We start from the raw sequence: 16,716 nt of genomic DNA, 5'->3' as shown, positions 1-16,716 counted from the left end.
AGCGAACAAGAGACATTCTTGGGTTCAGAGGTCTCTCCATTTCCTCCCTCAGAACAAAGCAGGAGCCCAGAAGGGTGGAATTAAGTGTCAATTTCTTGGCCTATACTAGCTTCTCACACCAGATTTATCTCATCTCATCAAACCTACGGTCTCTCAAAGTCTACTTGCTTCATAGGACTGGTGATTTTTCAAGAATGCAGCCACACCTTCCTGAGCTGTCATTTAAAATACAAGGTGGTATATACTGTGTGTTCATTTAAACTGAGATTCTAGGTCAGTGAGTTGCCCTCAAGTGAATTCAGAGGGATGAAGAAGTATAAGGAAAAGCCAAGATGCTCTTAGCAAAGAAGAATTAAAATGACAAAATAAATGTAAAGATATGAAAACTCATTATGAAGTTACAGTAATGAAGAGAGAGGCACTAGTGCACAACTAGATGAATACACCAAAGAACAGCACAGACATCTCGGAAACAGTTCCCACACATACATGCAAACTTGAATTATGACAAAGGTGGCACAGCAGAATAGTGGGAAAATATGGTCTTTTTTAATTTAATAAGTGGTGATGGGTCAAAAAACATGAGGAAAATAATGGTAATTTGGAATGTGTTAAAATTATGTTTATTCATTAACACACCATTAAATGAAGAAAAAGGCAAACCACAGAATGGGAGAAAGTGTATATAGAACACATGAATTTAAACCCAGAAATAAGTGAAAGATTTTAAACCAGGAAAATCAATAAAATGATAATCTCAAAGAAAACTGTCGAGAAATTTGAAGACACTGACAAAACACTGTGTCAAAATGGTCGTTAAATATTATGCATCAGAAAAAAAAGTAAATTAAAACCACAAAGAAATACCAGTACATACCCATCACTAGCTAAAATAAAAGACTAAACAATTTCAAAGATTAGTGAAGATATGGATCAACAGAAACTCATATACATTACTGTAATGAATGAAATTAGAACTACTTGAGACAAACAATTTAGCATTACATACTAGAATTGAACATAAGCAACTTCTAGGTATATATTCCCAGAAATGTGGACATATGTGCACCAAGAGGCATGTAAGAGATGCTTATAAAAGTATCATTTATAATATCCAAAAATACAAACCAAATGATTATAAATAATAACTGAATTGTGATATATACATAGAATAGATTATACAGATTTTGGAAATGAAGAAATCAAAATTCTATGCTAATATCTTCATGAATATGTAAGACAATATTGAAAGTATCCAAACACAAATTAATTTAGACCATGCCTATTTAATAGACCGTGCTATTTAATATGATGGACACAGTCCATCATATTAAATAGCCCCCAAGATACCCCCAACCCCCAAGATACTCAAGCTGTTGGAATTAGCAGGTAAGGGTTTTGCAAAGTTATATTTTCAAAGACTTAATGATGAATGGATAGGAAATCTCAACAGAGAAACAAAAAGTATACAAAAAACTCAACTAAATTCTAGAACTGAGAAATACAATATTTAAAATGGAAAATTCACTGGGTGAGTTTAACATTGGAGGCAGCAGAAGAAAGGATCAATAAATTTGAAGGTTGATATTTTGCAAAATGAAGAAGAGAGAGAAAAAAGATTAGAGGAAAATGAACAAATGTGTATTTAAGCTGCTTAACACATGTGCCACTGGAATTCTGAAAGAAAAGGAGACAGAAAGTGAGGCAAATATTAAGAAATAATGAGGACTGCTGGTCAAGATGGTGGCATAGATAAATACAGCTCACCTCCTCACACAACCACATCAAAATTACAATTACAATATAGAAAACCATCACTCAGAACCACCAGAAATCCAGTTGAATGGAAGTCTGACAACTATGGAATTAAAGAAACCGCATCCATGCAGACTGGTAGGAGAAGCAGAGACATGGGAACAAGCTGCTCCCACATCCATGTGTGATGGATACAAATTTGGAAGGGTTACCTTAGGAGTGAGGAGCCTCAGCCCCACACCAGGTCCCCCAGCCCAGGGTTCCAGTGCCAGGAAGATAAGTCCCCACAATTTGTAGCCATGAAAATCAGCAGGGATTCAGTCTGTGGAAGAAACTGGAGTACAAAGAAGTTTCTCTTAACCCACACATGGACTTAAACTCACTCCCTCTGAGCTCCAGCACCAGGGTAGGAGCTAGAAAGGCACCAGTGGCATACAGAGAGATATTGAAATGTCTGGCATCACGGCAAGAGCTGGGGGGCAGCTTTCTCCCATACAGAAAGGCTGGCAGAGGCTATGGTGCCTTTTCTGAACCCTCCCCACCACAGAGCCCTAGAGCTGGCAGGCTGCTGCCATATTTGAGACTCTATCAACCTGGGTAACACTGTTTGCCCTACCCTGGAGATCCCCAGAGACTTGATCCCACCCAACTTCCACCGAACATGCTTTTCCATGTGAATGGCTGATCTTGGTTCATGCTTCATAACTTCCTAAATCTTCTCAAACAAGCAACAGCCAGCCTGGGTGAGCCCTCAGTCCCTGTGCCTCTTGCTAAGTAGCCCCAGGACTGGCACTAGCAGCAAGCAGCCTAGATTCACATTTTGGTTTCACCTGGGAATCTCCAAGCCCAGCACAAGTAGCAGGCATCTCAGTTTGCTTTACAGCTCAAGCAGGGTGCCCTGGGCAAGACACAGATGGGGACTGACCTTAGCCTGCATCACCTGGGAACGACCAGAGCCTGCACACCCAGTGGACAGCTTCAGACCTTGTCACAGAACCACCATCCTGCTCCTGCACAGCTGATCCTCCACAGAGGGTGCAGGTTGGTGGGCCATGGTCACAGCCAATCCTTGCAGCTGACTGGCCTAGATAAATCCCTCCCATTGATCTGCCAACAGCAATCAAGGCTCAACCACAAGAGGAGGGTGTACTCAGCCCACACAAAGGGCATACCTCTAGTACTCAGCTTGGGTGATAGGGCAGGCTAAGCCACTGGACCCTACAGGACATTAACATTAGACCACATTACCAAGACAAAGCAGCTCTACCTAAAACATAGAAATAAAACAAGGAAGCTGCCAAATGAGGAGACAAACAAACATGGCCCAAATGAAAGAACAGATTAAAACTCTAGAAAAAGAGCTAAACAAAATGGAGATAATCAATGTATCAGATGTAGAATTCAAAACACTGGTTATAAGGATGCTCAAGGAACTCAGTGAGGACCTCAACAGCATAAAAAAGATCCAATCAGAAACAAAGGATACACTAACTGAAACAAAGAACAATTACCGGAAAACAACAATAGAGTGGATGAAGCCAAGAATTAAATCAATGATTTGGAACATAAGGAAGCAAAAAACAACCAATTGGAACAAGAAGAAAAAAGAATGCAAAAAAACCCCAAGGATAGTGTAATCAGCCTCTGGGACAATCAAGAGTTACAACATTCACCTCATAGGGGGCCAGAAGGAAAAGAGAAAGAGCAAGAAATTGGAAGTCTACTTTAAAAAACAATGAAAGAAAACTTCCCCGATTTGGTGAAGGAAATAGACATGCAAGTCCAGAAAGCACAGAGAGTCCCAGACAAGATGGATGCAAAGAAGTCCATATCAAGACACATCATAATTAATATGCTAAAGGTTAAATGATAAAGAGAGAATCTTAGAAAAATTGAGAGAAAAGCAGTTAGCTACCCACAGGGAAGTTCTCGTAAGACTGTAAGATGATTTCTCAAAAGTAACTTTGCAGGCTGGAAGGGACTGGCAAGAAATATTCAAAGTCATGAAAAGCAGGGGCCCACAGCCAAGATTGCTCTACCCAGCAGAGCTATCATTTAGAATTGAAGGGCAGATAAAGAGCTTCCCAGGCAAGACAAAACTAAAGGACTTCATCATCATCTAACCATTATTATATGAAATGTTAAAGGGACTTATTTTAGAAAAAGATCAAAATTATACACAATAAAATGGCAATAAACACAAATCTATCAACAACTGAACCTAAAAAATAAACTAAGCAAACAAGAACAGAAACAGAATCATGGAAACAAAGAGTGTTTTGATGGTTGTCAGACAGGAAGGAGTTGTAACAGAATGGGTGAAGAGCTGATGGGGTTAAGAAGTACAAATAGGCAATACAGAGTAGCCATGGGGTTGTGAAGCACAGTATAGGAAATGGAGTAGCCAAAGAACTTATATGACCCATAGACATGAACAGTGGTGGGGAGACTACCTGAGGGAGTGGGAGGTGCTGGATGGAGGGGGGCAGAAGTGAAAAAATTGGGACAACTGTAGTAGTATAATCAATAAAATATAATTTAAGGAAAAGAAATAATGACTGGAAATTCTATATCTGGGGTAAACCCATAAACTTAGATATACAAGGAGCTAAGAAAACTCCAAGTAGGATAAATAGAAAGATCACTACACCTAGGGATACTACCAAAAACTGCTAAAAAAGTCCCAGGACAAAGAGGAAATACCTAAAGCAGCTAAAGGAAAAAATGACACACTACATATAGGGGAACAAAAATGCAATTAGGGTGACTTATCATGACAAACAATGGAGGTCAGAAGATAATGCAATGAAATCTTTAAAGTGTTGAAGGGAAAAATATAAGTCAACCAGAACCTGAAGCCAGAGGAAATATCCTTCAAGATTAAAGAAAAAATAAAAATGTTTTCATACAAACAAAACCAACATATTCATTACTAGCAAAACTGAATTACATAAAATGAAAGGAAATTCTTTAGGCTGAAGTAAAATAAAATCAACTGAAATATCTAATCTACTGAAGAGAAAGAAGGTCACTGGAAATTGTAACTATGTGAGTAAATATGAAAGACCATATATTTCTTCTTTTCTTCCTTTAAAATTTACAGCACTGATTAAAGCAAAAACAAACAAACGAAAAACGGAACATTTCCCTGCAAAGTTTATAATACATGTAGAGTACTACAATGAAAACTACAGCACAGAAATTTATGGGCAGAAGTTAAACAGACCTATAGTATTGGAACATTTTTACATTTTAGATAAAATACAATATAGTAGCTGTCAGTATAATGTAAAAAGCAAAGAATGTAGTCTTTGAAATATTTTTTTGTCCTTTTAATTGATTCTAGAGAGAGGGGAAGGGAAGGAGAAAGAGAGGGAGAGAAACAGCAATATGAGGGAGAAACATCAATCGGTTGCCTCTTGCCTATGCCCCAACTTGCGTGAGCCCTAATTGGAAACTGAACCAGTGATGATGCCCTACCATAAGCCACACTGGCCAGGACAATATTGTAATCTTTAGAGCAAACAAATATTAATGCAAGGGATCCTAAAGAAATAAAAATATATAATAGTTATTATGAACAACTTTACATTGGTACATTTGAGAAAGTAGATAAAATGGGCTAACATCTAGAAAAACACAATTCTCCAAAACTGACACAAAATGAAACAAAATATGAATGTATATAAAAAATGATTTTATTATCAAAAGAATTCCTAGAAAGAGACTCCAGGCAAAGATAGTTGTACCAGTGAATTCTACAACACTTAAAGAAATAAAATCAGTCTTGCAGTAAATTCAACAAAATGGTGGCTCCAAAAATCCATCCATCCACAGAAACACTGAAACACAAGCAAAAACCATTTGAAACAACTTTGTCAAAAGTCTGGAAAATACTGAAAGGTTCACAACCTTTCAGTGAAGCAAATACTCAATCAGGAAAAAGACGATATGAAAACAGTAGGAAAGCCTTGAGGCATTCTTCCTTGCCCTTGCCCTGCCACCTCCCTGATTTGGCAGCAGTCTTTGACAGCAGCCCGTGTTCCTAGTTTGGGACCCTAGTCCTTGGTTCCAGATGGAGCACAGCAGAATATACTCACAAATTACTGTGTTTATGTTCTGATCTGTCTGGGGGCTACCTAAAGGACTGACACAAGGCGTTCATCTTTATTTTGCCTCTCTGAGAACCCACTCAGGGCAGAAAAGCAGCAGGTATTGTGCAGCAACATTGAAAGGTTAACAAAAGCCTACAGCCTGGAGCAAAAGACTACAGTTAAGAGTGCCTAATACCTAGAAGGAAAAGCCATTAAGAAAATTTCTTAAAAAATTAGGGCATTCAAAAGCATTAATGTGTAGTGTGGAATTTAGGAAGTCAAGTACATGCCCAAGATAGAATGCATGCTCAGAAAATACCTGAGAAGACTTGGAGCTTGCACCACAGAATGATCTGTATGCTCAGTGTAAGCCTGGCTAAATATCAAGAGGGCCCCAGCACAAAGCCAATCTGTAAACACTGAAGAAATTTTTTTTTTGTAGTTCCTGGTATAGGGAAATCTCTATCAAAATACTAGCTGAACGCAAGCTAAAGGAACAGAGGCTTTAGTGATGAGGCATGATTAGGAATACTATTTTTGCAAAGAACAGTTGGGAAGAGTAACTAAATAAATAGACAATGGCAACAACCTTCATTGATCAAGAACAGCAAACTCAGTAAGAGATAAAATCTGAGTTCCAGAAGTACTACATATAATATATGCATATCTAGTTTTCAATAACACACACACAAAGAAAACAAAGGAATGGGAAAGTATGGCCCATGTGAAGAGGAAAATAATAAACTGTCCCTAAGGACACCTAGACACTGGACTTACTAGACATAAATATGTTCTAAGCAGTAAGCCATGGGCAAAGGAAACCAGAAAAACAAAAAATATACAAAATGAGAACATCAATATAGAGAGAAATTGTGAAAGACTACCAAATACAAATTTTAGAGCTAAAAAGTACAACTAAAATGAAAAAATCATTACAAGAATTTAACAAATTTAAGCAGGGAAAAAAAGAATCAGCAAAGTTGAAGATAAGATAATTTATCTAGTTAGAAGAACAGAAAGAAAAATGAAGGAAAGTAAGCAGAGCCTAAGGGACCTCTGAGGTGCCATAAAATGGATGAAGATACACATTATCAGGGTCCCAGACAGAGAAGAAAGGGGCAGAAAAAAATACTTGAAAAAGTATTGTCCAGAAATGTCCCAAATTTAATGAAAGATATAAATCTATACATTCAAGAAGTTCAGCAAACTCCAAGCAGGAGAAAAATCAGAGATCCATACTGAGACACATTACAGTCAAACAGTCAAAAAGCTAAAAACAACAGAAGCAGCAAGAGAGAAGTATTTTCTCACAAATAAGACATCCTCAATAAGATTAATTGCTATTTCTTTCTCATAAAAAACCAGAGTTCAGAAGTCAGTGAGGTAACATTTAAAGTGCTGAAAGAAAAGAAAAATGTCTATATCCAGCAACACCAATCTTCAAGAATGAAGGAGAAATTAAGACGATCCCAGATTAACAAAATCTAAGGAAGTATGTTATTAGTAGACCTGCTCAAAAAGAAACACACAAGGGAACCCTTCAGGTTGAAACAACAAAATATTAGACAGTAACCCCAAGCTATATGAAGAAATAAAGAACACTTGTGGGAAGTATATCTTTGTTTTTCTTTTCTATGACTAAATGTATGTTTCTCTTACTCTCCTTTGTCTCTGCTTCATTTTATTCTCTTTGAAAGAGAGGTCATTATGGAAATAAGAAAGAATCCAGTAATAGGAGTTAGATCGCCTATTTACAAATCATGCCCCAATCATTTTGTGGCTGTGAATCTGAAAGCAAATAACTAAAATACTTAATGTTTACAACAGTGATTTACAACTGGTGTGCCACAAGAATTTTTAAAACACACAATACCTGACTCTTTAGTCAGGGCCACTGACCTCTTTTCCCTTAGACTGTCAGATAAAAAAGAAATGACAACAGGCAACACAACAATCACCATTTGATGTGAATGAATCAAAATTACACCTATTTTTTTGGTCAGATCAGCAAAAAATATGTTTTTTGTGTACCACAGAATTTTAGTAATTACTTTCTGTGTGCCATGAGATAAAAAAGGCTGAAATCTCTAGTTTTAGAGGACTAAGTTTTTATGTAAAATGAAGAGAATGTTCTGGCTTTCACAAGTTGTTAAGATTAAAAGCAGTTCATAAACATTAACTGAATTAAAAAATGAACACACTAGTCTTTTATCCTTTCTTTGGCTTTTAAACTGGCCACAATATGGACTTTCACTGCTGTTACATTATAATATTAATAATTATATTGATAACTGCTATTAACCAAAGGAATTCTAAGATAAATTGCTGACATTTACAGAAAGATGGTTTTGCACTGGCAACCATCCACAAAAAGCTGTCCTCTTTCCTTTTTAGAGATTTGAGTCAGAACACCTCTGTTTAGTAGGTATATCTACACAGAGCAGACCTCAGATGCAGGTAACAGTGGGTAATGGTGATAATAATGATCAAAAGTCACAATAACTGCAGCAGCAACCAATACCTTGTGCCAGGTTACTCTAGTACTCTATTTCCATTTTTAAAATGAGAAAACTAACATACAGTGCATTGACTTGCCCAATATTACAATACATAACTTATAAGTGGAAGAACTAAGTTTCAACCCAGGCAGTCCAAACCCAAAGTCTTTACTCTTTACCACAACACTATTTGGCCTTTTTTTCCCATCTGGTACACAAAATAGCTTCTGAAGGATCTTTATGATTAGCTTGGATAGTCAAAGACTAATGGTCTACAGACAGCAACAAAGGATATGACAAATCATGGCAGGGGGCAGATGAGGGGAGGGGAGATGGGGATGATAAGGGAATCTAACTTTCCTCAAGGCAAAAAGAAACATGCAAATTTATCCTGACTTCTACCACCATTTGTCAGGCATTTATGGTGTTGTGTTGGGAAGGGTAGGAAGAGAAACGTGGGAAGTCACATAAACTTTTTTTGAGTTTTGCTATCAAGTCTAGACTAGATACCACTTTCCTTTCATGGTACTGGGTCAACAAAATCACTAATCAAATGGCCTGTGTCTTAATTTCCCTTATCCAATTACAGAGAGATGGGTCATGGTAGCTCTAACATGTTTTAAGTTTGCTATAGGCTCATTCCTTCAATAACCAATCATTTACTGCCAAACTCTGTAAGATTCTGTTAAAGAAAATAAAACATGATCCTACCCTCTGAGGAGCTCATAATTCAACGGAGACAAGAGACACAGGCAGAAATTTTTTTCTGTACTATACCATTTGGTATGGTACAGAGGGATCCTAGGAGGTAGGAATTAGCTCTCTGTAAAGATGGAAAATCTAGAAGAGACATTGACCACACAAAATTGCCTGTAGAAATGACAATTATGTATGATTCAAACTAAGAGATGATATTTATGTTAGTTCTTGTTGGGCAGAAAGAAGGGGGTAAAGGAAGGGTATTAGAGGAAAATGCCAGATCCCTTAACTTTCATGGAACACTGTGTGCATCTCACTTTTATTACATATATTATCAGGAAATCAGGAAATAAAAGACAACACACACATAACAGCACCCTTTGATTTTTCTTGGAGTTAAAGCATTATGTCCATACCTTATATGACAACTACTTTAAAGTACCTTCTCTTTCACCCTTTAATAGTAATCCTTTTTGTGAACTAAAGAATCACAAAATATAAAACCTCTCCAAACCCCCAAACCACAAAATTCATTACATAAGATAATAAAATGCTAGAAACTCTGATACACATTCAGTATATACATCTCAGATTTTTGAGCTAGCTAGGAGCCCACAAAACTGTGAAGTCTTCCCAATTATTAAAAGTTATACTTTTGTCTGGCATTTTCCATAGGATTAGTCATGGGTGGCAAATAAAGGTTGCAAAGCCTGAACTGCTTAGATGCCCAACGGTGTTTATCTCTTAGTGGCCTTAATAAACAACCTAGCTGGCAGTTTTTGTTTAAAACTCATGAAAGTTCATTTGTTTAATTTATTATTGTGTGGTTGCTAAGCACTGAGCTGGACCTTGCAAGACCATGCTGCTGAAAACAACTGGTCAAAAAGCTTGCTTCCCATCGGGCTGCAGATTTACCGCGACCTTTGTTTAACCAGTGAATTCTGGCTAGAAGAGAGAAAGATGAGTGTTTTCTACTTCATTGAATGGATGAATCAATTCCCCTGCAGACTCAAATTCTCAAATCCCTAATGATATAAAGTTCTAGTATGCTCTTAGCCAAACTAATTTTTTCATGTGAGAGACCAAGCAAACACACACAAAACGAACTAGTCAAACCATTCTGTCTTTGCATGTTTGGCCACCTTTCCCTCCTCACTTTCTGTTCCCCACATTCTCACTCCTAACTGTTGTCCTTCACATCACAGAGGCCAATGTTAACGTTTCATCCTCTTCAGTGAAGCTTCAAGTGTTTTCTAAAATCGGTTGCTTCATTTTTTCCCATGCTTATTTAAAGGCAACATTTTATGGAAAAGCCAAAGCACAAAAATGGGACTACAACACAACCAAATAGTGGTCTAGTCAGTAAATTATTTGCTGTAAAGTACACAAAAAGTTCTCTTTAACCTATGGAAGGAAATAAGTAAAGTTTCCTTTGAAGAAAGGGGAAAAATTTTAATTTGTAGAAACAGCCCATTAATATTTAGATATAACTGACTGCTCTCATATTTCTTCTGTATAACTTTTAATATTCTTAATTTAATACTCCTCGAAATAAGTACAAACTGAAAAATTGAAATATACTCATAGCCCAGGGGTTAGCAAAGTTTTTGTGCAAAGGGTCAGAAAATAATTATTTTAGGCTTGGAGGGGTTAATTATACTGTTTGTGTACCAGCTACTCAACCTTGCTCTTGTAATGTAAAAGCAACAATATAGTCAATACTCAAACAAGAGTGAATTCTAACAAAATTCACTATTTTACAAAACCAGGTAGTGGCCTGGATTTGGTCCAAGGGCCGTAACTGACTGATTCTTGTTCTAGCCTCCTAATTTGGTATTATCACTAAATCACCTTACATGAGAAAATGCAAACTATCATTTGAACAAGTTAACAACTATTTTTAATCCCGGGGGTAGGAGGACGTACAGGAGATGAACAGGTGAAAAGGGGAAAAAAAACATGCAAGATACAATCAAGTAGGGAAAAGTTTAATTATTACATTAGGTTACCTTCTTTGGATCTGAATTCTTCTGTTGGAGTACTTTTTATGCCCAGGTTGTCATCACTGTCACAATCTGTGAGGCAGAAAAAATAAATGGAAATGTACTTATGAAGAGGTTATTGTGCCATAATTTATGTATTCTCAAAGAACATCATCAATGACTTCTCCTGTACCAAAGCTTAATAATTACAATTCATTAGCAGTATACCACTCTCCCTTTAGGGTTGTGTGTTTCACTTTTTAAAAAAATTATCAAATTATATTACTTAAATCAAGAATAAATAAAGAATAAACTAATGAAGTGGGCAGTTCAATTTTAATTCTATATTCAAAAATATTATTTGAAAGTTCTTTTAACATAACTGTTGAGGATGAGGAAATAGAAAATTCCAGTATTTAAGAAACCTAAATTTTAAAAAGCTAGTATGTTTACTTGGAGCTGGCAAATAAACTCCAAAGTTTCACTTGCATAAAACCATCTTAAAATTTTGGTGCTAGATAAAACTCTCCTGTATCTTGAAAATCATATGCATTCATTTCTATAGACAGCACAGGATTTCCTGAACAATGCCTCTGCATGGCATTTACTTGATGTCTTATATGCTTTCATAATGAGACCTAAGCCTTTATAAAAACAACATGACTGACCAAATATTGCAAAAGTCACTTAAAATCTGAACCATGGTTTATCAGTGACCTAATATTTGGCTTTCTGGCTTATTACTTTATCTTATTTAAAAAAAAGATTTATGTATTATTTATTTTGAGAGAGAGGAGAAGGGAGAGAAACACCAAGTGTGGTTGCCTCTCATGCACCCTCTACTGGGACCTGGCCTGCAACCCAGGCATGTGCCCTGACTGGGAATCAAACTGGTGACCCTTAAGTTTTCAGGCCAGTGCTCAATCCACTGAGCCACACCAGCCAGGACCTGGCTTATTACTTTAACTACAATTATATTACACACACACACAGGGTGGGGCAAAAGTAGATTTATAGTTATGAGTATTTAAACAGACTTCATTCTGTTATTTATTAATTACTCTATTATTTTCCATACAAACTGTAAACCTATTTTTTGCTCCACCCTGTATATAGCTCAGAGTGACTGTACAAGGTTTAAGTAACGAAATAAAAGTCAAATGGATGTATTTGCATCTCTGGAAATATGTTAAAACATAAAATACATATTTAAAAATTAAAGATTTATAACTTTTATAAAAATCACTATATATCCCTCACATTGCTTTGCAGCAAAAATTTGTTCTTACAAGTTTTTTTTTTTGCCATTCCAGCAAAAAATACTATCGCTTTTTCTACACTGTTATATACATCTGCTACTTCAAATATTTCAAGCAAAGTTTTAGGAAAATAAAACATTATAGTTACAATTTGAAGGACAAATTAAGTCTTAAAACACTAGGTACAGAGATAAAATACCCAAGCTTTCTGTTATTATAATTCAAAGTCAAGGCCAAAAGAAGCATGTCTTAACTGGCCTAAACAATTCATTACTGACAGCCACTGCAGTACACTGAGCTCCACAGAAACAGCATGTCGGGGCAACTGTGAGCCGGACCCACACTGGGCAACTCTGTGTTCACTGAGGAAAAATGAGTAGATGCAGGCAAAGAAGATCCTATGAAACTGAGAGGGAAAATATCATCACAGGCTTTCTCTGTGCAAACTTGCTGGGAGAAGCACACGAAGAAGCACCCAGATACTTAAGTCTGCTTCTTAGTTCTCTATCAAGTGCTCAGAGAGGTGGAAGACCATGTCTGCTAAACAGAACTGAAGACACAGCAAAGACAGACAAGGTCCGTTATGAAAGAGTAATGAACGCTTATATCCTTTCTTAAAGGGAAACCAAAAAGTTCAAGGATCCCAATGTACCCAAGAGGCCTCCTTCAGCCTTTTCTTGTTTTATCGCCCAAAAATCAAGGGACAGCCTCCCAGCCTCCCTTATCCAATGGATAATTGGTGATGCTGCAAAGAATCTGGGAGAGATATGGAGTAACACTGCTGCAGATGACAGGCAGTCTGGTGAAAAGAAGGGGGCTAAGCTAGAGAAATATGGAGACTGCTGCACATCAAGCTGAAAGAAAGCCTGATGCAGTACAGAAGGAAGCAGTCAAAGCTGAAAAAAGCAAGAAAAAGGAGAGGTGGAAGACGAAGGTGAAGAGGAGTAAAATGAAAGATGTTGATAAATAAGCTGGTTGTAGTGCAGTTTTTTTCTTGCCTATAAAGCATTTCATCCTCCTTTATACAACTCACTCCGTTTAAAGAAAAAAATTGAAATGTAAGGCTGTGTACGATTTGTCTTTACACTGTACAGTGTCTTTTTTAGTTAACATACTACCAAATGTGTCTTTAGAGAGGCCTGTCCTGGTGTTATTTTCAATAGCCACTACCCTTGTCTGGTATGGTGTGGGGGCTGTAAATTGGCATGGACATTTAGAGCCAGTTCTTGTTAGGGCACAGCACAAATTAGTTATATATGGGGATGGCAGCTTTATCATCTTCAGCTGTCTGATGCAGTTTATATGAAATAATTGTTCTGTTAACTGAATACCACTCTGTAATTGTAAAAAAAAAAAGTTGCAGCTGTTTCGTTGATGTTATGAATGCTTCTAAGTAAATACAATTTTTTATTGAAATATTCATCATTGCCTACAAGACCTAAGGCAAAACTGTAGGTTTGAATTATGAGGATTAACTTGACACTAGGTTTCAAAAATTAAAAATGGTTTCCTTTGCCTCCATCAGTTCCACCGGTAGCACAGAATTATTTCATATTTTCAGTGCTTTGCACAGAATTATAACATATACATTTTGGGGGTGGTGTCTACCTACAACCTACAATTTTATTAACAGGCTGAGGAAACAACAGGGAGGTAAACTTTTAGAATGAAGTCCAACCATTATTTGATATGATGCCTATTCCAGAGCTTCTGCTGCTTCAATCATCCATACTTTCACAGCATGGGTGGACTTTTACGTTCAGATTTTAAGAAGGCTTTTAAAATCTATGTAATTGTTATGATTCTATAGATGCTAACTCTGCTTAATGCCTATACCCCATATATTCCCAAAGACAAACAAAATAGATACAAAAATGTTCTAGGCCCATAAACCAGATAGTCCAAGGAGAGTGTTCAGATTCAAAAATTATCTTGAAGGATAGTGAAATGCATCAACTTGAATTCACTAATACATAACAGCTTAGGCTCAAGTTCATTCTTGCATTACCTAAGAAAAAGTATTCTAGATAAGTTAATACTTTGCATAAAACCATAAAGAGGATGTTTAAGAACTAGAAACTATTGAATATATAAAAATGTCTTTAAAATCTTAGCTTCTGGTCAACATAGCAATGTAGGCAGAGGTGGCTTGCCTTGTCACACAACCACATCAAAATTACAACTAAAATGCCCAACAATCATTACTCAGGAATGTAAGAAATCAAGTTGAATGGAAGTCTGACAACTACGGAATTGAAGAACCCACATCCATCCACACTGGTAGAAGGGGCGTGGAGGTGGAACGTGATGGCCCCACACTCACGTGGATAAAAATTCTGGAGGGATATCTCAGGAGCAAGGAGTCTCAGACCCACACCAGGCCCCTCAGTTCAGGATTCCAGTGTCAGGAAGATAAGTCCCTACAGCTTGGGGCTGGGAAAACCAGTGGGGATTGAGTAGGTAGAGGAGGCTGCTGGAGGCCCAGTTACTCTTGGGGAACCCACACATGGACTCACCTACTCAGACTAGCTCCCTCTGAGCTACTGCACCACGGTGGCAGCTTGAAGGGCACCAGTGGTATACAGGGATAGACTAAAGTGTCAGGAATTGGGGTGAGCAGAGGCTATTGTCCTTTTGCTGAGCCCTCCCCTCAACAGAGCTGGTAGGCTGATGCCATATCTGAGATTCCATCAACCTGGCTAACACTGTTACTCACCTTGAAGATACAAAAAGGCTCTACCCTTCAGTGAGCCCTAGCAGCAGCTAGATTAGAGTCACAGCTTGGCTTTATCTGAGAATCTCCAAGCCCAGCACAAGTAGGGGCCATCAGGCTGCCAAAATGAGGAGACAAAGAAACATGGCCCAAATGAAAGAGCCGATTAAAATTCCAGGGAAAGAGCTCAATGAAATGGACATAATCAATCTATCAGATGCAGAATACTAAACACTGGTTATAAGGATGCTCAAGGAACTTAGTGAGGACCTCAACAGCATAAAAAAGATCTAGGCAGAAACGAAGGATACACTAATTGAAACAAAGAACAATTTACAGGGAAACAACAGTAGAATGGATGAAGCCAAGACTCAGATAAATGATTTGGAACATAAGGAAGCAAAAAACAACTATGCAGAGCAACAAGAAGAAAAAATAATCCAAAAAAAAAATGAGGATAGTATAAGCAGCCTCTGGGACAATTGTAAAAGGTCCAACCAACATTTACCTCATAGGGGCACTAGAAGAGAAAGCAAGAAACTGAAAATCTGTCTGAAAAAATAGTGAAAGAAAAATTCCCTGATTTGGTGGAGACAGACATGCAAATCCAGGAAGCACAGAGGGTCCCAATTTATGGATGCAAAGAGGTCCACACATCATAATTTAAATGCCAAAGGTTAAAGATGAAGTGAGATGCTTAAAAGCAAGAAAGAAGTTCGTTACCAGAAGGTTGCCATACAGGAAGGGGGACAGGGAGAATGGGTAAAGAAGTGAGGGGATTAAGAAGTACAAACAGGTAGTTCCAGAATAGCCATGGTGATGTACAGTACAGGAAATAGAGCAAAGAACTTACACACATGACCCATGGACATGAACGATGGTGTAGAGATTGCCTGAGGGAGTGGGGTTTACCTTGTAGAGGGGAGGGAAGGGGGAAACATCAGGAAAAGTGTAATAGCATAATCAATAAAATATAATTAAAAAAATTGAAGAGGTAAAAAAAAATGTTGTTGATTACATTAATCAAGATATTGTTTTCAGCTAAGCTACCAGATATGGCTCAGTTCTATTATATAAAAAGCTCATTAAAAGCACACAAAATTTTTTATATAAGCAATGGTCATCACCAATGAAATAGTGAAAAACTGTAATTCAAATTCAATCAAGAAGTTTGACTGAGGAAGGTGCAATAATTTAATTCAACACTTTGGAAAGTAAAACAAATAAAAAAACCTTTAAAATGTATGGTCAGTGTATTCTAAACAAGAAGCATAGTCATTTAATCTTACGGAGGATATATTATAAGCAGGGTAGCAACATCATACAAAGTAAATGAAAAACGGTGCTTACATGGTTTCTATAACTCAGCATGTACTCGTCACATGTAGATTGCGTTTCTACAGTCACAAGAAAAGAAAATGGGGCTTAACCGTTTAATTATGAGACAAAAGATCCAAGGGATCTTACAATGCTGATCACTTTCCTTGGCTATGTCTGACGAATAATCAGTATACTTTTTTAAGTACCAAAACCTACAATCAAATCTTTTTATCTTCTGGAAAAAAAAAAAAAAGATTCACATTTCCCTGAATGTTACTCTTAAAAAAATCTCTCATATTTGATATCTTTATCAAACTGATTCTGCAAATGTTAGAATGCAGCAGAGCAACTTTCATCTTCATTCTTCAAGGATATGTTGAAACAATTAATTCATCC

At 37.1% G+C, this 16,716-nt stretch overlaps 1 protein-coding gene and 1 pseudogene across 2 annotated transcripts in view; one reads left to right on the top strand and one right to left on the bottom strand.

The window, feature by feature from the left end:
• ZNF451 (zinc finger protein 451) overlaps positions 1–16,716 on the bottom strand; it is an 80,817-nt gene that overhangs the window by 2,656 nt on the left and 61,445 nt on the right. The window contains exons 14-15 of one of the 2 annotated variants that reach the window (XM_045844227.1): positions 16,351–16,397; positions 11,056–11,121 (exon numbers count right to left, since the gene is read on the bottom strand). In XM_045844227.1, the coding sequence (XP_045700183.1) occupies positions 11,092–11,121; positions 16,351–16,397 (77 nt within the window). In that variant the 3' untranslated portion in view covers positions 11,056–11,091. The remainder of the gene's footprint in view (positions 1–11,055; positions 11,122–16,350; positions 16,398–16,716) is intronic. The other variant, XM_045844226.1, reaches the window with a different exon arrangement.
• LOC123821395 lies at positions 12,048–13,257 on the top strand (annotated as a pseudogene).

This window comes from Phyllostomus hastatus, unplaced genomic scaffold (genome assembly GCF_019186645.2).
Source record: "Phyllostomus hastatus isolate PE091 unplaced genomic scaffold, TTU_PhHast_1.1 phas_contig_40, whole genome shotgun sequence".
Lineage (NCBI taxonomy): Eukaryota > Metazoa > Chordata > Mammalia > Chiroptera > Phyllostomidae > Phyllostomus > Phyllostomus hastatus.
The sequence above is the reverse complement of the archived record's forward strand: the minus strand, read 5'-3'. Positions and strand labels throughout refer to the sequence as shown.